Source organism: Saccoglossus kowalevskii, chromosome 11, assembly GCF_978046115.1.
Source record: "Saccoglossus kowalevskii chromosome 11, keSacKowa6.1, whole genome shotgun sequence".
Classification (NCBI taxonomy): Eukaryota; Metazoa; Hemichordata; class Enteropneusta; family Harrimaniidae; genus Saccoglossus; species Saccoglossus kowalevskii.
Window position 1 is genome coordinate 5,160,644 of NC_140651.1, and position 25,654 is coordinate 5,186,297.

The 25,654-nt window shown below is 36.0% G+C and overlaps 1 protein-coding gene and 1 long non-coding RNA gene across 3 annotated transcripts in view; both read right to left on the reverse strand.

The window, feature by feature from the left end:
- Positions 1-839: 839 nt before the first annotated feature.
- Positions 840-3,340, reverse strand: LOC100376934 (uncharacterized). Its single transcript, XR_438446.3, has 2 exons — positions 3,033-3,340; positions 840-1,714 (listed from the first exon to the last, which is right to left on the reverse strand). It is a non-coding gene; the product is annotated as an uncharacterized LOC100376934 (long non-coding RNA).
- Positions 3,341-5,496: 2,156 nt separating this feature from the next.
- LOC100376270 (adhesion G protein-coupled receptor G6-like) overlaps positions 5,497-25,654 on the reverse strand; it is a 79,714-nt gene continuing 59,556 nt past the window's right edge. For both annotated transcript variants that reach the window (XM_085505654.1, XM_085505655.1), the window contains exons 5-21: positions 22,179-22,434; positions 21,931-21,995; positions 19,832-19,902; positions 18,184-18,515; positions 15,703-15,812; positions 15,272-15,506; positions 14,787-14,940; positions 14,381-14,527; positions 13,995-14,180; positions 13,596-13,641; positions 12,922-13,028; positions 12,523-12,650; positions 11,718-11,992; positions 10,674-10,743; positions 10,088-10,470; positions 7,914-7,982; positions 5,497-7,005 (exon numbers count right to left, since the gene is read on the reverse strand). In XM_085505654.1, coding sequence (XP_085361780.1) covers positions 6,953-7,005; positions 7,914-7,982; positions 10,088-10,470; positions 10,674-10,743; positions 11,718-11,992; positions 12,523-12,650; positions 12,922-13,028; positions 13,596-13,641; positions 13,995-14,180; positions 14,381-14,527; positions 14,787-14,940; positions 15,272-15,506; positions 15,703-15,812; positions 18,184-18,515; positions 19,832-19,902; positions 21,931-21,995; positions 22,179-22,434 — 2,687 coding nt within the window. In that variant the 3' untranslated portion in view covers positions 5,497-6,952. The remainder of the gene's footprint in view (positions 7,006-7,913; positions 7,983-10,087; positions 10,471-10,673; positions 10,744-11,717; positions 11,993-12,522; positions 12,651-12,921; positions 13,029-13,595; positions 13,642-13,994; positions 14,181-14,380; positions 14,528-14,786; positions 14,941-15,271; positions 15,507-15,702; positions 15,813-18,183; positions 18,516-19,831; positions 19,903-21,930; positions 21,996-22,178; positions 22,435-25,654) is intronic.

Here is a 25,654-nt window from a genome sequence, read left to right on the forward strand (position 1 = left end):
TTCAGATTTGATTCCGAAGTTTTATGTACCAAAAAACAAGTTGAAGATTTATTGCTCTAGAATTTCAGATTGCATCTGTAATTTTACCACCAATCGATCGGTGTGGTCAAAATTAATACAAAACTTGATTGTCAATGCGTGCCTCATGAACACCAAAGCGACGGAAATGGTGTCACGCGATACGAGTTTACCAGTGCTCTCGAAACGAAAAACATTGAAAACGCTCCGTAAAAAATAAGTCATGAATATTCAATTAAAGTATGTAAATGGATGTCCTTATTAACCTGACAGCATGTACCCAAATGCAATTTGAGTGCAGTTGCTCGTAGAGGGCGCTCTGTAATTGAAATTACTGTAAAGGGGGTAATTATTCACTGGGTTTGAATTTAGCTTATTTCGCTGACTGGAAAATTAAAACCCAGTGAATATGTAAAATTTAGCATAGAACACATTATCTAAATGACGAAACCATGAATTTAAAACCCACTGAATATGCCTGAAATGGTAAATCAGTGAAATTTAAACCCAGTGAAAATTAGTCATTTTTACAGTACACCAAGTCTGTCATAATTTCCAAAATTATCAATTATCTTAGAAGGTTAGTTCATTGATTTAATGTTGTTACCCCTAAAACACTAACTTTAAATTGTTTAAGATATTCCACTCTATCTCATGATTTCCTCAGGAGTTCATTATAAGTAAACATATGGTTTTAATCACACCGTCTCATGCTGTTTCTACCCTCCTGACATCAGGGCGTTGTCAAGGACACCAACGTGAGAAATAAATGGTCTAAGGATTGAAAATTGCAAATTATACAATCAGACCACAACAAACAATTTAATTTAAATGTAATTTATTCAAAAACATAAAAATCTTCAACATCACGTGACACCGAATCACTAATTCGGTTTACTTGCAATGCACACTACGTATACAACATCCCAGCAATTACACGGAATTTTGTAGGAATACTAGGTATTCCGTAGTTGAAGACTCCTCCTAGTAGGCGGTAATTAGAGTGACTCAGGCAGAAAACATTCCAGCTGTCCATTCAGCTAATCATAGATGGTCACCATGGCAACTGCAGTCATAAGCATCATGTGGACTCGTTGGAATGTGATTACAGTATTGTAAGTGTTAAAAAATTAGACAACATTGACCCCGCATGCTCGCAGTGACCTTTATTAATTTAACAATAGTAGCTTGGATTTTCATGGGATTTAAGTGTGAGTCTGAGCCTAGATGCTGTTTGTTTGCAATGACCAAGTCAGTCGTGACTATTACTCACCGACAGGATGTTTAGACTGTGGCAAGCACAGTAAATCGAAAAATAAAAAGGAACAACATATCCAATGTAATGATATGTTAAAGTTCGTAAACTTATTACTGGGGCTGCAACCCTTGACTGCTTTGTTAAAATAATAAAGGCACTTCAATATCACAAACTGAAGAAAACTTAAGAATATAAAAGTTGATTTTTCATTTCATTTCCGATGACTTAAATCTGTCTTCATGGATAAGACAAGATACGAGAAGCGGTTCAATGGGGTGGAGAGGCGTATCACGTGACTGAAAGCATACATAAAACGGAAGACTGGCTTTCTCGAACGATGTTTTATACCATAACGATGAGAAGCGTTGACAACATCAGAAGCCCAAGACTGGCTGCTTGGATACCATTGGCTGAACTGTCCACTTGTACAGTTGTTTCCTGCAGACAGAAACAAATTATTTGTCATCTCTCAAACGCTGAAGTAAATCGTGAATTACGGGGTGTGTGTGTGTGTGTGTGGGGGGGGGGGGGGTAATGGTAAACTGAAAGAGATGCATTCCATAAGAATGACAGAAGGAAAAATATATAGAGAATTTGGCAGAAAAAAAAATCAGTTTATGAACAAACATACAACAGAAATTGTTTTAAAGTAACATCAACTAAGGAAAAATACATTTGAAATGGAGACCAATTTGCGCAGTTTTTTTAATTCCTTCTCCCAAAGTTTCTATTTCGCATCATGACAAATGTTATTGTTACTAACAGATCCTTAACAACCTTTCTAATACATGTGTGTTGTATTGGCATCGAAACATACACTTCTACAGAAATTTCTCGTAGGACTCAAATATTCTTGGATTAATTAATTGTCCGTGAAGAATTATTCCCTAATATTAATTAGCTGAAAATTCCATTGCAGCCAATTATTATAGTAATAGCACAGAGTGAAATGGATTCTAATCACATTGTTAATATCAAATTACACAAAAGCACAGAGCTAAAATATTAATTTACATCGATGTCTTTAACTGAATGGAATCACTACACAGAAGGACTGTTACCTAAAAAGTATTGACACCCAACCAGCGTTTCATATGGACCCTTTAGATCGAAAAATATTATTTTGGACGTTATAACTGAATGCTACACTTCCCTGTTTTTAACATATGGTTCTAAGCAATCATCTGTGTGGCATGTGGTAATAATATCACTGCGAGTTCAAACACCACCCATCCTGAGGACACCAAGGTCAGTCATAAGTGTGAGAAAAGCGATGAGGATATTTTGAGCGTGAAAACCAGCATCCTGTAGTTTAGAGTTTTTTTCCTGCTGAACGTTCATATGTACATATATATGACGAAAGTGAATAGAGACAGAAAGCAGAAGTTGGCCAGCAACTGTAATACATGGGAAAATTTACAATGAACGCGCAAGTACCTCAACTTGTAGTTTATTCACTGACAGACAACATATATATAATACACAGTCATCAAACAATATACGATACCGATGTCACCAAATCTGAGAATCATTACACAGGATAACCTCTGACCAAATTGTTTTGTTTCAGTTTCGGGTTGCATTTCAAATCTGAAATTGTGTGACGCAAGACAAGGCTGAACTCCGAGTCATTGACAATTAATTCTGAGTTTGCTTTGATGTAAGCATGATTTTGATAACAGTTAAATACAAATGTGAAAGTACAAGTACAAGTACATGAATATAAGTCACGTAAATTTAAGTAAAGCAAACTTACTGGTTCTGGTTCAGCGGAGCCAGCACTTTGCTCGGCTACTGTATTGTTACCATCAGCATCTGCCATCGACATTTTAGTTTCCATCGCAACAGTACTTGGAGCATTATCGGCATCTTGGGCATTTTGACACAAGGCTACGGCTACAAGAGCGACAAGGACAAAAAAGAGCACTAGTTTGGCCATGATGACGGTCAAGCTTGAAACAGTTCACGGTATAACAGAGGATTGCACAAGAACACGCTGTCGCTGATGAGGAAAGTGTATATGACATGCGTTGCGTTGTAGGAGGTGATGGGGTCGTTTTCAAACTGACCAATCATATGCATTTGTAAGCAAATTCCTCTATATTTTTCCCATTTAGGTGAACCCGGATGTGGACTGATGCATTCATTTGTAGGGGTGGCTGAGTGAAACTTTCGCAACATCACAGTTGATCTGTTCTAGAATGAGCGTTCTTACTGGGAATGAATTTACCCGGGGAATTAACAAACCAAATAATAATTGCTTTTTCAGTGTATCTGAATTTTCATTGAATTAGCATGTTGGCTGAACACATTTATTATTTGAACATCTATGTGAAAACATGAGTTCCAATGAGTAAAGTGAAGATGAATGAATTTTCATATTCCAGTCCTTCTTATCAGAATACGATGACTCTTGTTGGCTTACTCACGCTTTAGTAATCTCCAAAGTTACTCTCCAGATGACGATGTACGTGCCGCGTGATGCCAAGTACTATGTCAGAACCCCACACCCTCCCCGTGGCTTTCGTTGCGTATGGAAGTTATTTTCACGAGTGATGCGGTGTATCCTGCGGCCGTACTTTCACGAGCGAAGCGAGTGAAAGTACAGCAGAAGACACCGCATCTCGTGTTATTATTACATATGTTCCATATTTGATTATTTCATATTAAAGAAAGAACGTGCAACAATTCGAATGGAATTTAGATCGGGAACCCCATTGCCCATTAATATGTTCCCAGACAGTGTTACGCCCTAGCAGCGCGTGACAGTGTAGAACGCGTGTCACTGTCTGTGTGGAAATAAAATAATCATACGTCTAATCCGGTCTAATCTGAATCACTGTCCGAATAAATTACTCGTGGACGTTTAGTTGGAGCCACGACAGAGCCAGAACTTGAACTGGACGATTATGTACTCCACTGACGGGATGACTTTCGTCGACAGCGGTTGTCGCTGAGCTGAACGCTACAACTTCGTGTGTGATGTTGCTTGCTGGTCGTGGATTGACTGAGTCTTGATTACCGGTTAAAATGTTGCTCATTTGACGCTAATAATCTTTATTTGGAACTCAGTAACGCTGCAACGTCGCCAGCAGAAACCTCCTGGTATCTCGAGGTTCAATGGTTGCGGCTCTATAGTAATCGCTGATTTTACTGCGGGTGGGTCTTTCCAGAGCCCTTCAAGGTTTATATAACTTAATTTCCAGGTGATCAACATACATTAAGTTCTCCCAATCGTAGTATTTTATGTGATGTACACCTGACATGCCAAAAATGTTGCTGAACGATTTGAACCGGATAAAAATAGCAGACGAAAATGTGTTTACAAAATAAAAATAGTTCGGTAGCCAATGGAAATACCATGTTCATTTGCATATCGACAGTGAAAATACCGAAAACATTATTGCATGGGTGATATGCAAATTAGTTTGACTCAAAATAAGTGACTGCTTAAAAGTACCATTAATGTTGTTCAAATTTCATTTCACTCGGCAAGTATATTCATGTACCCCAAGGGGAAAATATCGTACTTCTACATATTGTTTATTTCGAAAAACGGTACTCATGAAGGGACTACTTTGTTTGCTCTCACACCTCATTTGCATATGGGTTGTGGAAATACCGATTTTGATTTCAGGGACGAATCAAAATAAACTGCAGTACATATGTAATAATGCCAGTAACATGATACATCCGACCATGTGTTACTCCGAGATAAGACTTCCATTATGAGGATATAAGTTTCAGAAAAATATAAATGTGGTTTCGACTTGAATAACTTGTTCACTGATCACAGCGAGATAATTTTGTTTCAGACTACAACAGAAACACTCCGTGACGTGCACGAACTGAAGCTACTCAGTGTATTTATCAAATTAATATACGTTCAACTCATAATGTTTTGAATAATCGATTTTCTTGCACTGGGTTTGATTTGTTCTCCAAGTTTCTTTACTCGTGTCGATATTTTTGTAGCAGAAAACGCACTGTTTTCCCTTCGCGGAGGGGAAGGGGTCCTGGACGTCTTTTCACGACGGTATTACTTAATCTAACTTTATTAGATATAATATTGTTACCTATAATATATATAAATATAAACCAATGAGAAATAGTATATTTATTGTTAACTATTGTATACATTTGATTTACTGAAAAAACTAGCATACTATACAATAGTATATAAAATAGTCGGATACATATTGAGCAACTATTATACATAATTCTATTTTTATTGGTATTTTATTGTGACTAAACTAACACTAGCAATATCGGATAAAATTGAGTGAATCGAGAATACACAGTTGCTCGTTACAAATCAATATGGAACATGAAATATATTATAATGACAGTAAGATAGTAATGTAACAGATGTGACTTCTAGGCACCAACATCGAACAATAAACACGTTAATTATACATCTGTCACCTTAACGTCATAAGTTACAGCGTGCCGTATTTTACGGGGTATTTTAATCCTATCATACAAGGAAATGCGAATTCCAAATATGGAATGATTACGCGCGTAAGCGTCCTCTAATAATAAAAACAAACACGACTGCCAACAAACACGACTGTATTCTCATGATGTTTCCTTGGAAGGAAAAGATGTATTATAATAATAAGGTTATTAAAAGAATACATTAAAGTATGCACTCAGACAGTATTCCATGCATCGACCTCCGCTGCGCGTCGGTCGATACTCCAGCTGTACTGTCTTCGTGCATACTTTGAGGTATTCTTGTAATAACCTCATAATGTTACGACGTAACATGAAAAATATTGTTACAGATGCAAGTTTTGGGAACCAATATTGGGCATTAAGGATGTAGTAGATTTCGTTTGGTTTATATTAATCAATATAAACTTGTTATACTTCCCACAATCTTTAAGTATGTCAAATTATTCTATCAACACTTCAGAGTTCTATCCTAAATGGAACATACTTAAAATAGTGGTCAACTTGAAAATTAACAAACCGTATTGTTATGATGATTAAATTTGCATATGTTCACGTTTTTATAAAAAATATTAAATCACCAAATCAAGTGTGAAATAATTATAGAAAATCTTTAAATGCACATTTTACCGAACGTCAGAACATTGGTCACGGAATATTTTATGACCGTTTACAAAATCAATACTGCAAACTCCACTTAATCTATTTATTGCAAATTACTCTATTTTTGTTTTCGGCCTGACATCAAAATGATCAACAAAATAAGTACTACTCAGCAGTTATTCATCAATGGTTATTATTTTTTTTCAGAGATTGTTGATGTGATGTATATAAACATTATAAATATAAAAATTATATATAAACCGAGTTTCGTCAAATTTACGTGTTTAAAAGATTTCACTGTCTGAACGCAGAAACATATTCAGCAGAAAATGCAAAAAATAGATATTTAAAAGAAAAATTAAACAGGTTATGCAAAATCGCTTATCGCTATGACTGTTATGCTTTTCATGTTTTATTTTTCAAGAAATATGATTTAAAACAATTGTTCTATGGAAATAATTACTGTGAATTTTACTTCCTAAAAACCTCTACTACATCCTTAAACGCGTATAACATCATGACAATAATATAACATACAATTGTTGCATTTATAAATATCTGAGTATATAAAGGTCTCTATATTGCGTCGAGTATACTTAGTAAGATACCATCAAGTGTTTACAACTCGCTCGATGATGTGTTGTCATAAAGATGTTTTTCTGTTGATGGTTCTACAAAACACAACAAAACATGACGTAAGTTATCTCGAGATACAATACTAACAGTAGTAAATACCACATGCTACACAATAGAAATGATCATGCAAGGGAAGTTATGAGGTTGACTCCAATTTATGTTAAAGTAGAGTCTATTCAGGATTTTTGAGAATGTTGGTCATAAATCGCATGACAATATTCATTGGTTTATTATGTATAATCATGGAGCTATTGTTCCCCTGTACCATGAAATAACATTCTTTCGTGTGTTTTCAAAACAATTCCTAAGAACACAATGTTAAAAAAAATACATTTTATGGCCTATTTTTAAACCCAGATTTTAAAATCACAACAACAAACAGTACCATTGTCATTCACAATATATAGTTGTTTCAGGAATGTCATAGGAATACTGGCGACTATCCACTAAAATACAATCAGCTATTTCTCGATTATGCTGGTAACCCCCAACATCTTAAAGTCAATAAATTTATATTGCCCAGGAGTAAAATGAATAAATTCTAGGTATTTTCTTTTATGAGTTGATTTGTTAGGTTACATGATCTAGTGTAATTTGATTCACCATTTGTTCAAATTCATTTTTCGGAAATATATTTCACAGGAATCATAGTCAACGTGCTGTATTCTTCTTTCAAATTGACTGCCATGTTATTATACAACGAATGAAGCATGTCCCATCTATATTTGTGTAGACCCCACTTTCACCAGCAATTTTATACATATAATTTGCATAAATTACGACTTTGTCAAATTCTACTACCGCTTTGACTCTTGAACACACTGATATAGTAAACATGGCAAGATTATAAACATAATTTAATTCGGATCTTCATTAAAATGTTATGCCAGTCATGCTGACCAAATGGAATGAGGTAATGCCACTTAACAAAGTTGACTCATACCTGATTTGAGATCTGATTTCGAATCTGTATCTCGATGAAGATATTTCTTTGCCGACGTTGAACCAGAATCTGAAAAATAATTAATTAGGTTTACTTTCCTCCAATTATGACATTATCTGTCACATTAGTTATAAGACATTGTTCAGCTATTATGACCTCACTACGGGCGATCTACTTTTCAAACAAGTATCGCTCAGGACCATCCGTCTCAGAGCTCTATGCGGTTTAGAACACCGTAAGTATCTCTGCCACCACACACTACCATTTTATAGTGAAACACCATATAATTTTACTTATACTTTACTATCCTTTGGTATTAGAGGACTATCTTGTTGAGTTCTTCCTACTGGTTAACAGGTTTTAAAATATGTTATCGATGGCTGATAATGATTTTTTTTATAATGGGACAAAAAAGTTATAATTTAGAACAGAAGATAATACTAAGGTATTACTCTGTTCTTTAAGTTGCCAGTCCTGCCGATTACCAGGCGAAGAAAAATATAAATGCACGAACGAACTTTGTAGTATTTACGGCTACTCCTCCTCCTCCACTCAGTTTGTGATACGGAAAATAAAAAAATGAGCTTCTCGAGTTGAAAACAGCCAGAATCTACAAGCAACGCGTACGCTTTCGTCGGGTTCAAATTCGAACATCAGCTTGTTTTGAGAATTTACTGGTGGAAATCATTAAATGTAGTACCACTGTGATGCACCAACTAACCAAGGACAAGCATAAGATCGCAGGGTGGCAGAGATATATTCGTAGAAATAAAACTCAGCTCAAGACAACTGATACTGGACAGACGAGACGTGCTGAAAATACTGTATTGTTTTCAGTTATGTGCATACATATATTCTGAAAGCTTGGATATAGAATAATGCGTCTCCACAATTTCTAAATTCGGAAAGAAAATAATTCAGATAAAAACACTTTATGTTTATAGTTTTGATGATCAGTGATGCTGGCACATCAAATCTTCTAGTTACCCAAATGGTAATACGATATTTGTTCTAACCACTGTGGGAAACGTCCAAACAATAGACCATTTCCCGTTCACTGCGAGAATCGCGCGTTATGCGTGAAATCGAACGTAAAAACAGGACAAACAAAGGTCATAGCGTCGTAGTGGCGTCAAACATCGCGTGGGATTCGACAAACGCGAAAATATTTCGGGGGATATTTCCATGCTTAATAATGTGCTGTCCACATTTGATGATAGACAATTTCGATTAAGTAAGGGTATTCGAAAGCAATATTCGTCTGTCGAAGATCGGCCGGTCGATGTGAGCTACGAAATTAAGAAATTCGAATTCAAAATCAAATCGTTCGATTTTTGCGGCAGACGTTCGACGCGCGTCTTTCATGCATCTCGCGAGATCTCGCAATTGTACGGAAAATCATCTATTCCACAAAAACTAGGTTTGGTAAGTTTACGACACTAGCCCCTAATGAAAACTGTTAATAATAATAGAGACATTAAGATGCGCATACGAGAACGGAACGAGAACGGATACGTCACTGCTTTGTGCTTGACCTCCGCGCGAACCAATGACGTCATCGGTTGCCTGGTCGTTCGGCAGTCGTTTTGAACGTGATCAAGGTGACTGACTCGTAGTTGATTTCCGAGAGCTTTTCTCGCTGTCAATTTTGAATAATTTTCATTGACATTGATAAAACGTTTTACATCAGAGTGTTTTTGAATATTTATGATGAAATAAGAAATATTGGATGCATTTTAGCTGACATTTATACCCACTGAAAACGCATGATATTGATCTGCTGAAAGAGGATTCGGCAAACAGGCTTAGGACCTCAGCAGAGCGGATGGAAATAGTGAGAGCTCTGTCAAATGTCTGTGAACTAACTACTAATTCTGATTCCGGACGTGAAATGACATAACAAATTTTATTAGGTAGTTATTGTTGCCCAATGAGAGACGGATTGACATGGTTCTGGTTTCAGTTACGTTCCCGTTTTGGGCGCTTGTACTTAATCGTTTTCTGACACCCGAGAACGTAACGCAAACGAAATTAGAACATTACGTTACGTTCTCGTTACGTACGCAAATCTTAAACTCTCTATTCTATGTCGTCCGTCAATTTATTTTACAACTTTGATCTATAGTTGGAATTGGAGGGCGCCACCACACGGCAGTATTGGAAACATGACTAACCTGCAGATCGAGATGAACGCTGACAACGTGAACAAAACGCATCTCTCCACTCTTTCTGGACATCCTTCCTCAAAGCGCAGAAAAATATAAATATAATTAATCCTTGAAGAGAATTGGCAATCGCAAACAAATAATTGACGACTAAACCAGCCTCACTGATTGCCAGTATCGCCAAAGCCCAGGTGATACCAAGCAATACAAATAAACTGACAGATCCACGAAGTTGTGCTGCTTTGCCATATCGATCTGATGTAGACATATTTTTAGAATTAAGGCTGCATATTTGGTGAACAACAAGGATATATATTACTGTATTGAAGATGAGTACTAGACATACTGGAGCCAAGAACGCAGCAAAGAAGGCGTACCTGGATAACCAACATCTGAAATATGCACAACGTATATAAGTGAGATCCGTCCATGAGTATATACAGTACAAGGTAGGAATGTTACATAAAGTCACACATATAAGAACATAATAAAGCAGTACTAGTGAGAATACATGTAAAAAGTATTTCGATATTTAATTAGGTTTTTAAAACCATAATCGACAATTGTTTTTACATCAATTTAAATTGATACTCACATGTTGTTATGGTAACCGTAATTATCAATATCAATTGCCAGAGTAATCGCGACGATAACCACGGGTGTACCTGTAATAATATGGACAATTCAGTCGTTATGGGTATAACTAATCTTGTAAATTAATGGAGTATATACCATCACTATATACCTATTACGTAACAGATATGGGCAACATTTTTGTTTATAAGAATAATTACACTATTTATATGGACGAGACGCATATTTAACACACTTGGACAGAAATAGCTCACTTAATTTTTTTTGGAATAGATACTTGTTTTTCGTAACGCTGTACAACTGAGTCTGTGTTTCGAGGATTTGCCACTTTATATCAACCCGCCTAACCACAACACAGAGGACGGTTTATGCAAACTATCAGAATATACATTTTGTATTGCTTATTGTTATTGCCTAATAACTAATCACACACTCAGATTTAAGCAATCGCCAGAAACTATGAAATGTCATAAACGATCTTTGCAGATAAGTATGTTAATTGACCAGTCCAAGACGATGACAGTAATGTCATTTAACCAATCATATTTACTTTCACTTTGGTAATGCATCGTCGCAAGGTGTTAATGAAATGACATTTTGGCAGTAAAATTATTATGTGTGTGAAAACATCTATAGAGCTTCGCTGTTGCCGATGTTACTCTGATAGGATTTTAACTCAGTGTAGGAAAAGTGGAATTGAAACAAATATGAAGAGATCTGATAGAGGTCTATCCATACATATCGAAGCAAGCAGGGTTCTGTTTAAAGAAGAAATCAAAAATAACATATCGTGTCAAAAATTACAGAAATATTCAGTGAAATAAATGTTATAATCACAGCATGAACAAATCTGATAAAGGCACCAATTAAAGCATTTTTACCCAAAATGCGAAAATAAAAGTGTTTGTGCCAAAATAATTAACTGGAGGGAGAACCCGTCTGGTATGTGGTTTTTAAGAAAATGTAAATCTTACAACGCCACCGTATCTATCCAAATGCATATCACCTTGACTACCTATCAAGTCATTTTAAAAGTGTGACTCACCCCATCCAATGAGACACAACTTTATCATGAAGTGTCTGATATAAGTCTCGAATACTTTCACCAATAATAGATACATATTGAATGCTTCTAGTGCCATCCACGTCATGACAGCCAATAAGAAATAATGTAACAAAACAGCCATAGTCGTACAAAGCTCGGGTATGATTGGTGCAAAATCCACAGAAAATGAAACGGCCAAAAATAATAATATTGACATGAAAATTGCAAAACACAAATTCATAAGTATCTTGGTTGGGTTGTCTTTCCTCAGACGCCTGATAAGAGAGATAGAAGGGAAAAGAAATGTAATAGTTACAAATATATTTTGGACAATACACAAATGAATTACGTTTAAATGACACACTATGCAAAATGTGATGGCTTTCAGGTGTAATTGCGCATGCGTACAATTACAATTTCGTGTTCACATAATCGGGCAAAATACAACGACGATACTCATATTTGGGAGCAACAGTTTGCATATTCATGAGTGAACGTCATGAAAGCGAGTGAACAATCATGACCTGTTTTAGAATGAGGGCACTGTAATGGAATGGGACACACTGATTGGCGCATGCGCACAATGAATGCAGAATCATAGCCGTAGTTAACCACGGCTTTTTGCTGTAACCACAACATGTCGCAATGAGGCCGAGGTATTACGACGATTATAAAAAGAGAAGAATTTTCCAACTGACACACACCACTGTAAATGTGTGTATCTCTTACACTTTTGTATTTGGTCGAATGTTTTACACTATGTACGTAATAGTATAATACATGGTATATAAAGTAACATACAAACCTGAATGCGAGAAATGTGATCAGAGTCAGAAGCATACAGAACAGAGATATACCACATCCGATGTAAGATACGATAGACAATGCCTTCTGGTGACTTTCATCAAATTCAGATGCGGTTCCATAAACATCCTATAAAATAAGGAGTTATTATTTATAAATATATCAACAGAAAATAGACAAATCTAATCGAGGTTCACACAAGGTACATATAACTTGCTCGAATATCTTGGATAAGGTAGCGAAACAAATGTATTATTGTTTTTTACAGTAGTCTGACATTAAAATAAAACGAATCACACATATTAATCTCGGAATAAAAAAGGTTATTTCAAATCAAGATTGTGTAGTAATTTTTATTTGTTCCGAACTTTTGCTGATGTCACGTTAACGTTGTACCTACCATAAGTAACGCGAAGTTAGTCAGGTGATCACATTCACAAGTGATGAAATTATTCGAACTTTGACCTAATACATTACATCCATCTCTAGACCACCCTCCGACATCATCTATCAAAGCAATGTAAACACCGTCGTTAATTGCGCCATCATTTCACGTGTGCGTATTTATGTGTGTGTTGGGGGGGGGGGGGTGGATGCTGCCAATGATATAGTGACCGTTCAGTTTTCAGTGACTGTGTCATTATAAACAATAAAAGACCTAGATAGAGGGATACTCAAGTGTGACGTTTATACGAAGTTTGAATGAAATTGACCAAGGCATGACTGAGAAACTGTTCATAAAATTTGGCATGTAAAAAAAAAGCCAACAGTCTGTCGAAGGTAATTGTAACAATAGACAAATTAACGTATACCATTGTTCACCATATATTTTCACTGTTTGTATCTACTTTCAACCAAATCGGCCTAAGCATGTCAGAGAGACAGTTAAAGACACACGAAAGTAACATGACCACTAGTCAACCACCCAATCAAACAATCAAACTTGTATATCGACATATAGGAATGTCCTGCTCCCAATTTAGGCAGATATCGTACACTTTACTTAAAATCATTAATATGCCATGCAACCATACACGTGTAATCACTGTAATCTCAACTAATTTTAAAACTTACCATTTAGAGAATAGTTCCAGTAAACACATTGGGGATTGAAAAGATTCTGAATAAAAACAAATATTACATTTTCAAATTACAGTAATATTAAATTATGGTTAAATGTTTAGTAGGATATCGGAGACTATAAAAAACGCAATAAAACATAAATAGCATTCAATAAATATATTTTACAAAATTATTATTTCACGAAAAACACAAATAGAATATATATATAATACGTTATATCATAGTCTACTCAATATGTCGTTTTAGTCACAATGATTAAGGTGAAAGACCGAATATTAACCACATCAGATTGAGGGGTAACACTCATGATATAAATAATTCAAGCCCGTGACAACAATTTTTTTATATTTATGTCACGATTTAAGTTAGTATGTTGCATAGGAAACTCACTGCTCTTTGCCATGTTAGGTTGATTTTAACAGACTCCTCTAAATCACTAATAATTAGGCTTCCAATGCTTGCACCAATGACTGCACTATTCAGCACTTTATATATGGTATCATTACTGACGTTGTGGTCAGATATCACATGATTCGATGTGGGGATCACATCGTCAGACAACGCCGCACCTACAGCCTGTAAAAAATCGATACGAGTAATTATAATGTGTGATTGTCATCGCATAGTTAGTGTCAGAATGTATTAAACATTATTATATACGACCATGTACGTGTTTGTAATATACGTGTTCATCATTCGATTTATCGAATATTGCGTATTTTGATATTCCCATCACATTGAAGTGAATTTGATCTGCACTATATGACTTGCCTTACCTTAAAGAACATGTTTGATTTATATGATATAAACTGTGCTCTGGACGACCCATCTTGAAAACTGTGTCCATCTAATAAAGATGATGGCAGCTGAATTGCTGATTTGACATTATCCATTGGTGAAGTGTTGTCATTGTCAATGTTCATCTAGGGGACAATATGCAGCGATTTAAAGTATATGTCACATCACAACACGACACATCGGGTAATATCTGTTACATCACGATGGCATATAACTTAAAGTTCTTCGACTGTAACGTCACGTCACACCATGTCATATCGCTTAACGTCGCTCTATATCATGTCAGCTCACCTCACCTGATTATTATCCGACACACTAAACAATATACCGGTATATACAGTGATGTTTATATTAACAATAAATATCACAATGTTATCTACTGACCTGATTATTATCTGATACACTGAACGATATACCGGTATAGACACTGGTGTTAAGCCTAACTATGGATATAACAATGTTTTCGGTTTCTATTGTCGCCGTTTTATTTTGTACATTTTGTACATCCATCGCTAATTGGTCAATTGCTTTGATCAATCTGAAAAGAATGAACAGTGGTCGACATATGATTGTCATCTAGACGATAATATGAAAATAGTATCTAATAAATATAATAATATGAAAAATTAATCTTTCTCAATATTGTGATGACAAAACTTTACACAAGAACAAGCCTCATCACATCAAGACAACAATTGGTTTGTCACGAATTGTTCTGCATATGAAAAAACAACCCAAATTATAAGCAAGCTCAGATCATAATGTAATGACAGAAAATGGTTGACATACAAGACCAAACAAAAGCTGATAAAATATATTATATGAAAAACTGTTCCTAAATGAGATGACTGTTACAGTAGTAAACTCGCCTTGACGCAGTGTCCCCATCTCTTTGACTTGTAACCAAGACTTCCGGTTCAACATTAAATAGATTATCAACACTGTTAAGTAGATCGGTGGCAACATCAATACTTGTAGTGTTGGTGTCATTGGTATTTAGTAAATTGTCAATCACATAAACCGCTAAATATACATCAACTGCAGCAAAGTACTCGGCAGCAGAGGTTAGGTTGGATAAAGCTTTGGCAATTCCAGGTGCGTTTTCTGTCAAGATAGTTACCGTAATTACTAATAAGTAGACAAGTTGTTAACAGACAATCTGAGATGTAAACTGAATATATCGAAGAATATAAAATATTTTTTAAGGTTAAAAAAACAAAATATAATAATTCACAACAAAAAAGGGGATGTGTTAAACGGGAGACATTGCGTGGTAAATTTGTTGGTCAATGAGACTTACGTGCATTAGGCGATATTTTGGTTAGTTCGTATAATAGATAGGTAGCGGGAGTTGTGGTAACAGTGTCACATTGACTCATATCCGGTTGTCCCCATTCAGCATTACTATGACTGAAACAAATATAAGTAGGCGTAACCTATCCTAATTGTATATTTAAAACAAATCACCGTGAAATTACTCTTATCATGACATGTAAGAGAAGAGGAGAGAGAACGAGATTTAATCACGACTTATATATTAAGTTTTTTGTTTCTAGCCTTATCGCAATTTACTCAATAAGACGGGTAGGATTTTTGGGACTGAAACAAATACCGACCACAACATGATAAGCGAAAGAGGTCACAGCATGTATACGCAGAACGGTTCACATAAAGGCCAGCCAGACAAAAATACTTCTTAGTTGTTTACATCTTGAGCATATGAAATTAGTCTGCTCCATTTCTGTTGATAGATTGTGTAAGTTTGAAAACGAAAAAAAAAACACGTGCTGTTGTCCTTATTGAACGTTACAAATGGGGCTTTTTATCAGACGCTTTTAGTTAAGTTTGGCCGATTACTTGTGCGCTGATGTGCGATGTGAAAACATTGTGATTTCGCCATTTTTTCAGGTTTATTCATGAAAAAGTGAATTCTAAATACAGTATGTGTGGATCACAATATCTAACACGAACACGGCAAATATTTTACAAGGATCTGTGATTTAGGTATCCGTTTTAACTTTGCGACATGCTGAAGGTAGACCCCAGCACCAGTGCCAGAGTCTTAAAAGAACTCTTCAACTCTTCAAATATGCGAATTGGAAAAGGTTTCTGAAGCCTGGAAAAGAGGTATTATTGTCAAACTACCCAAGAAATGTGACTTATCAGTCTGCAGCAACTGGAGAGGAAGAAACCTCCTTTCGGTGTCAGGAAAGATCTTAGGATTCTAAGAGAAGAGCAGGCAGGCTTCAGAGCTGGAAGGAGAAGTATTGACCATATCTTTCTGCATACCATAGTTGAGCAGTCCCTTGAGTGGAACTCATCATTATACATCAACTACATCGACTTTGAAAAAGCATTCGACAGCATCCACCATCCATCATTATGGAAAATCCTTGAGGCATATGGCTTCCCAGCAAAGGTCATCAAGGACATGTATGCCAACACAACCAGTGCTGTGTGAATCATGATGGACAACAAAGCGAATGGTTCCATTTGAAGACAGGAGTTAGACAGGGCTGTGTGATATCACCCACCCTCTTTCTTATCATCATTGACTGGGTAATGAGGAAGGCCACCAGTGACAAGCAACGAGGACTTGTCTGGGGACTGACCACCAGACTGGAGGACTTCCACTTTGCCGATTCTTTGCCCTTCTCTCTCATACCCAGAAAGACATCCAGGAAAAGATAGATAAAGTGGACAAAACAGCAAGGAGTATGGAACTCAAGATCCACCCAAACAAGACCAAGATAATGAAAATGAAGAACAGAAATACAACCAAAACCATTGTCTGTGGCACCGAACTCAAAGAGGTAAGAGACTTCAAGTACCTGGGCAGTTATATTTCTGCCGACAGCAACATTGAGAAAGAAATCTCCACTAGAATTGGATTTGCAGCACAGGCTTGGAAGTCCAAGGCTCTCCAGACCAGGACCAAGCTGAAGATCCAACGTCCGATCCATCCTTCTCTATGCTTCCGAGACATTGAAAGCAGGCTGAGGGGGTTTGAAGGACGCTGCCTCCGCCGCATCCGCAAGATCCGCTGGGAACAGCATGTCCCCAACTTAGAAGTCTACAGGCGCACCGGCATAAATAGCATCACAGCTGATGCGAGGCAGAGATGCTGGAGATGGCTGGGGCATGTGCTAAGAATGGACAGAACCAGACACCCTCACGCTGCATTGAGAAGGGCACCACCTGGGAAGAGAAAGAGAGGCAGGCCTCTGGACACCTGGAGAAGGACTGTGGAAGAGGAGTTGAAAACAGCAGGGAAGACCTAGAATGAAATAGGATGGCTTGTACAGGACCGTGACGGCTGGAAGAGATTTTTCTGCGCCTTATGCTCCCCCCGGAGTGAAGAGGACTAACTTAACTTTGTAAGACTCCGACTGTTTTGAAACTGATCTGAATACAAATTATTCATGTAATACGTTACGGGAACGTTAACCAAGAAAATAAGAGAATAACAACAACAGCTTCTCCTCTCTTGTCTTATTACTTTCGATGCTTTTATAATAGAAATGGCAATATATCAAAATTGTGTTTTTTTTCGAAAAGAGCACATCCAAATAACAGCCCGGGTCATAAATCAGTCATGTTAGTTAGAAATTATGCAAGTGTCAATAACATTATTAATTAGGGTGACTTAATAAGACACAATCACATAACCTCGTATGATAATCTATAAACTTTAAGGTTGCATGGGACCACAAAAAACATGAGCCTTCACAAAATGTTTAATAATTATTACAACACAAAATAATCAATGCGTTGTCCTTACCATTGCCTTGTGGCCGTTAACCCAGTCCTCGGTGATACAAAGGGACATTTCACTTCAGTCTCTGTACCTGCTGGTGTAGGCCTCCACTGAATGTTATAGTTCGCATAACAAGTTACACTGTGAGGACACATATTCCATTGTATAAAGTCCGATGGTAGAAATGCATTACAGTGTGATGTCCCACATACATAGGTACAGTTCCTTGGTAAGAACAGATTATCACTACGCTTGCAATCATCACATTGTGTTGTAGGCATATCTGTACATCCTTTACTAACGCTGTACTGATCATTGCCAATATAACTTATACGAGTGAAGCATCTGTCATTTGTCTGTTAAATGTAAAAAAATAATAATAATTAAATTACTAACTTGAAAGTTTGTTGTAATGTTGATCTACAACGATGATCTGAGGTATCCGCACAACTGTTTTGTTTTTATAATGCTTTATAAATTTCATTCCCACTTTGTATTATTTAAAAAAAAAACTTCTCATTGACATCTGTAAAAATCATAGGGGATTTGGGTCTAGTACAGTTAATAAGAAACCTTATCCATTCAAACATTTAAAATTCAGTGGCCTTGAGTGATCACAACATTGAAAATATATATGACACCACGACATGCAATGCAAGCCAAATTCAATGCTCCAATAGTTATGATTGTTGCCAAAATAAAAAAATCTCATTTATTGTTAGTGTTAAGCAATACTGAAAATGTTTTATTGTAATATTTTGTTGGTGTTTATATTGGGTTATTACTGTATACAAGTGCAAATATGCAAACAAGTTGAACAAAAGCGAAATTAGGATTCCTAGATGGGACGTTCACTCCAAAATTACGAGTAATATATACTTATTTTATTATACAGAACATTAATTGCACTTTTTCCTACAACAAAATAAACTACAGCATGTGTCGTAAATGAAGGTCCGGGAATACTATTGAGCTACAGTGTTTCTCTGTGAAAATGATTTACTTATTATACTGAGTTCACTTACAGGGGGAATTAAATAAAATTCAAGTCTTAGTTCACATTTTTTCTCCGAGCAGATGTATCTGTGAACCTATTGAACGGAGCTTATCGAAGACTGACTAGAGGAGCGGATCTCGAGACATCTGGGATGTGTCTTGATTATTTGAAAATAACACAATAATTTATCACTCCGTTGAGAAAATTATTTATGCCCCAAACACACGTATGCATGTCTGACCATCGTTGTGACGACACATATTGAATTAAATTTCAGTAGTTGCGTCATGTTTGGATTAAAACGCGACTCTATGAAGGGTTGCGTTTTAATTAAACATTAATTAAATAAAAGTTGAATATCCTGTGACGTAACATAGAAAAGTTTGCGAAGCTTATGTTTAGGGTAGGTATTGTACAATAATAGTATTATTATTATAAAATGTACCGTACCTTCTCAGATCACTAACCCTAAGCTACACATACCCGACATAAATTTGATTAAATATAAATCCGAATTATGAAAATAGTGAGGGTCGTGACTTAGTAGGTATGTCGTCACTTGGTAAGGTCAAATTAAACGTTGACCCCACAAACGCACATACATACATACATACATACATACATACATACATACATACATACATACATACATATAGAAATAAAATTGATTTATACCCGTGAACATTGTGTTGTATTAATAGAGCATTCTCCAAACGTATGTTCATTTTCACATGTGTAGCATTCACCTGATTAATAAAAAAAAATACATCATAAAGAAGCTGTAAGATAATGGGCGGAGATTTGTGTCATATCGCTGTGCATGTGTTCTGAAATATGATGTTTTAAACAAACGTGACCAATCGTATGTGTAGCCTAGTTTGCATACGTATAATATCAGAGTATTTTATGATCAGTGTAATCTATACACATTCCGGTTCTACTGATGTAATACCTTGCTGTAGACTACATTGCATTATTTTAGAACTAATCACTATCATTCAGTTATTTGTAAACAATGAACATTCGCAACTATAAGAACAAATATCTATTTCATTCATCTCCATTGTTGAGAGTATTGTCCTTGTTCTAGCGATGTATCGGGTGATTTATAATGACATTTTCTCGGCCATGCGATTATCAGCTACAAATCGCTAAAATAGAAATTTTTAAGCATGGTTATTATGGACAATGACTTGGTTGCCAGGATATTCCAAAGAAACACATTGTTTTAAAATGTATTTTAAATACAGCCGCAAGCTTGATATGTAATTTTTATATTATCAAGAATAGAAATGTCACTATCCCAATGTTATGTGAAAAGTACACACTTAAACGATTAATTATGTTATGCTGAATAAATGTGACTAATGTCCCAAGTCATAATTAGTTATCCAAAATTGTATTGAATACGATAAATACGAAGAATGACAATTTGTATGGATATAGAGGTACTTGGTAATATGATTACTTCAATTGCATATTGTTGGTGGAATACATTGTACAATATGACAAGCCTTCTTGAAAGCACATGCTCATCAAATATATACCAAACACACAATTCAGTTCTTGAGATAGAAGGAATCCAAAAGTTGAACTCTCACCTATTTATTGAAAGCCTTGGTTAGTTGAAAATACGGCGCCAATTTACAGTACCTCGATATAGCGCGTCTATTGGTTTCAACAGTAACCACGTGACTTTCAAACTTCAGAGGTCAGTCATCATAGAAGTAGAGTAATGTATGCCGTTCGGTGTGTTGTGTATTTTCACCGAATAAAATTATACAAATGCAGTTTTTAATGTCCTTTTGGATGTTAAATTTGTCATGTCATATTCGAGCACGTTAACATAATACACAACTTTTATTATTTCTTTTTATTTCACGTTTTCAGCGACTAAACTGAGTGGGACATTTACCTAAGTTACAAGATTAACATTTGCACTAGCTCAAATAATTATTTCAACATATTTTGGACAGCCTCTAACAAGTTGATAACTGATAAAACACACTCAGCAGAACGCAAATCAGGTCTTCGCTTGAGTTATGCAAATGTATACTATGCCGACCCATTCCCGTGATGTAATGTGCGGAACACAGTAAAAACATTCCAAAGACGTTTGTATTCAAGGTACTGGAACATTGGAACAACAAACATTTGAGTTTCCAACTAAATGGATCCCAATATATTCCCGAGTACATACAAACCAGTGTTAAGGCATAGATACCCGCTCCCCAATACAATACATTGGCAGATAATAATTATTATATGATTGTGGATGAAACTAGATATTATAAACATTTTATGGGGTCACAAAATCATATACATCATCTGATGTGCTAGTCATATTCCTAGTCCAACGACTCTATCTGCAACAGTGTTCGAGATATTATAATTATGCTTATTATTGGGGCCAAAAGTTATAAAGATATATTTAAGTTAAGAAAGCAATATACACGACATTCATTAATATTGCACTGATTTTAGAGGCACTTTTGCTTAATTATCGCCTTTGGTCTATGTTTTGTTATTATGTTATTATATTTGTAAAATCATCGTGGCGTTCACTGTCCCCATGTCCTAAATAAACATGATATTCGGAAGAACAGAAATGATGACTGGATGGATGTAACACTATTTGAGTGGCAAAAACAAGTATTGCAACTCACTTCCTCGCGCAGCCATTTACATTAAAGTATATTTATGATTTAGTAATCAATTTTGACAACGTTATATATATATATATATATATATATATATATCTGAGTTTACTTAACCTGAACATAAGTACTTCTTCTGTCTTGAACAGTCCACATCGTCCAATTTCCATTTATTTGTGTACCTATAAAAAGAGCACAGAAAATACATTTTGATTAAATCTAATGACATCTAACGACAGTTGCTAATGTTATGAAATTAGTGCTACATTTTCATAAATTTAATGAGTCACAATGTTATTTACCTCAACGATGACATATTCGCCTGCACGGGCATGTTAGAACAAACACACTATAATTGGACTCACCACAATTGAGTGCATACACCACTTCCATTGGGTTCGCCCTTGCGAAACAATGACTTATCAATGGGCATTGATTTACCATTACTGAAAGTTATTGTACCGTTTGTAATCATACCATCAACCCAGAAACTGACATTCTCTCCATTCTTGGTAAGCTCGTTGACTATCGAATTAAAACTAGCCCGATTATAAACTCTGTACGGTGAGGCACATTGAATATCACTTGCACTAGATTTGTCCTTACTGATTACAAGCCCAGCTGTAAAAAAAGGGTGAACATTTTTATTAACATTATATCTCACAAAAAATCTTTAAAAATAATTTAAATACCAATTAAAAAACAATATTACTGTAATAGCTATTATTATACATCTGTAACCGTAATGCCATTAGTTACAGCGTGCCGTAATTTTGCAGGGTATTTTCATCATACCATATTAGGAAATGCGAATTCCAAATATAAAATGATTACGCGCGTAAGCGTTCTCTAATAATAGACAGTACGCCGAGCATCGACCTCTGCTGCGCGTTGATCGATACTCCAGCTGTACTGTCTTTATATCCTCGTAATAATCTCATATTATGTGAAATATGAATATTGTAAGCATTAAATAGTGTTATTTATACCACCTGCAAAATAAATAAATAAATAAATAGTTGTTTATATTCGATATCACTATAGAGATATACACATCTACAATGCCTTTCAACTGAAACAATATAGTCATATAATTTTAAACATACAAATGCGCAACTGTAAAACCCAAGTACTGTGACAGACACGAACATACGCCAAGTGGGATAATGGAGACATGGAAACAGATATGTGAATAATAACATTGTTTGATACTGTTTGATGAAGACACATACTGACACACCGAACACATATACATATACATTTTGTTTACTAAATCATATGATCCCTTGCAATTAAAACGCCTCGAACCATTGTAAACGCTGTGATATATCAAAATAGGTCTAAGGTCATCCACAAATCCAGGAAAAATATTAGTATTATTATAGTCTATTTTCACCAAGAACCTAATTTATATTAATGAGAAATGTGATGACACAGCCTGCAAACAATACTCTCAATGAATTTTTGCGAAAGGTTTCATGTATGTATGTGCTGTAGATGCTAAGAAATGAAAAAGCAGACCGAATGTTTCCCAAGGTCATTCCCGTATTTTGAAAACAAAATGGTCCCAAATTGTAAGCTAATATCACAATCACTCATATAATAAGTTGTGTTTAAATTTTCAGTTCAAATGGCGGCCTGGTCGTTTCCGGAAGCATTGATAGTCTGAGATTTGAGGATTATACACAAAATGTCTATTAACTCTATAGTTGTGTGCACATTTTACACCTGAATCAAGCGATATATTAGTGTAGAAAAATAAACACATTGTCCACCAGACGGCCTTTATATGACGTGCACCTGTATCCCAATATGCATAATAAGGCATGCACCAGAGTGTATAATAATGCAGAGTGCAGCTATATTGCGATGAATAAATCAATGATCATTAGGCACACATCCAAAAATGCTGTTTTCTGTTTTGCAATTATTGGAATGATTGCAAGCGACATGCTCATCTGACTACTTTGTTGAATGTTTACCCCTTGTAACTGGTATTATACCACAATCTATATAATAGTCTGCCTACAACCACTGTTATGTATGTAACGAAAATACATGACTATCTACCCAATCATGATCAGCACACGTGAAAGTTCACTCTGGTTTACATATACTATTCCATGCTATGCTGTTGTCATGAATTTGTTTTTGCGTATCTGTTAACCGACTTAATTAACTGATTATTAGCGAATTGCTGTGTTATGTCTGTCATCGTTCAGGCCTATTTGAAATTTTGGACGGAACTTGGCTCAGTGATTTGAAACTAATTACGAGATAATCGTCGCCATTCTGACAGTTTATATTCATAGTTATTAATGTAGTGAATGATTAATCAAAAGGTATGACGTATTCAGTACTTAGTGTGATTGGCTTTATGATTGAAGGTTACGCCCTAGAGTCTTTTTACTGTTTTGTAATTGGTTAGTGTTTTGAAAATGAATAAAGAGAGTTTGAGTTGGTCTTGGGGAGCACAGCACGATAGACGCAGTAGAGAGTGCAGTCCTGGAGAGTCGAGTCGAGTCCAGGGGCGAGCCTTGAGGCAGTCCAGTCTTGGGCGAGTCTTGGTTCAGCCTTGTGAGAGTCTTGGGGACTTTTCCCCAGGGCGCTGTGTCTTATAGAGTGCTCGATTGACCGACTAAGACGAGAGCTGAAACGTATTTCGTTGTGTGTGTCTTATTTGACTGTAAAGTTAAAGTGACTTTCCCGATCCCATACCTCAAGGGGACGAGATAGAGAGACAAGACGAGATTCCCCCCTGACAAGTGTGGAGAACCCCTAGAGGAAAGAGTTTACCCCTGATACGTGAGTGGAGATCCCGGGCAGGTGTTTAACACATACTGACATCCTGTGAAGAAAAGTGAAATGGCGAAGATGTGTCTTTCTTGTGAACCAAACTAACTGACTCGATGGCAGAGACGACTCAGAAACCGCGCTTGACGACTAACCGCTTTACCAGTATGGCACCGATGTACAACGCTGAAGAGATGAAGATTTCAGAACCCCTTATGAAGGACGAGTATCGTATAGGACAGTATAATTAAGAATTGAGCGACATTAAAGACAGGAAGAAGAGAAAGAACGACCTGGACTAACGCGACAAGAGAAGAGACGCTTATAGACTTTGACTTTAGCTATCTGTGTATTGCTTAGAGAACCGCTCGTTGGACACTGTAACTGACACTGTGTAACTCAAGACGTTGAACTCTTTTCCACAACCCTAACCCTATTGCTCAGTAATGTAATGTATTGCTTGCTTTTTCTATTGTTTTTACCGTTTTTTTGTGATGTCGAATTGTATGTGTGTAATCGCCCATATCTTTGTTTTGAACTGATATTTGGTGACGTGCGAGGTCCTTTATAACGATTTAAGCGCACCTCAGTGGACAAGTATTTGCAACACAGTGTTTTGAGTTTTGTGAAGTTTTATGGTGTTTTAATGAGTTTATGAGTATGGAATATGATGGGGAAAGTAATGCCCCAAAGAGTTTTTTAAGAGTTTTGAGATTTGTCGATGTACAGAGATATCGACATTTTAAGAGTTGTTTTTGTTTATGTGTTGTTTCCGGAATACTTCTGACGCTTTTTGAGTTGATAGCACCTTTGTAACGTTTTTTGATGTCTTTTGGAATGAGAGTTTGGTGCGCTTATATATGTATTGTTTGATAACGCAAGCTTTTGTTCATGATTGACAGGATTATATGTAACTTAGTAGTTTCTATCGTTTTAGCCTTTTCCGTCTTTTTGCCAGAGGAGTAATGTGTTATGAAAGCGAATTTGTCTTTGCATTCTGTTTCCACGCCGTATGACTTTTGTTTAGATTAACGACTTGTGAGTTCAG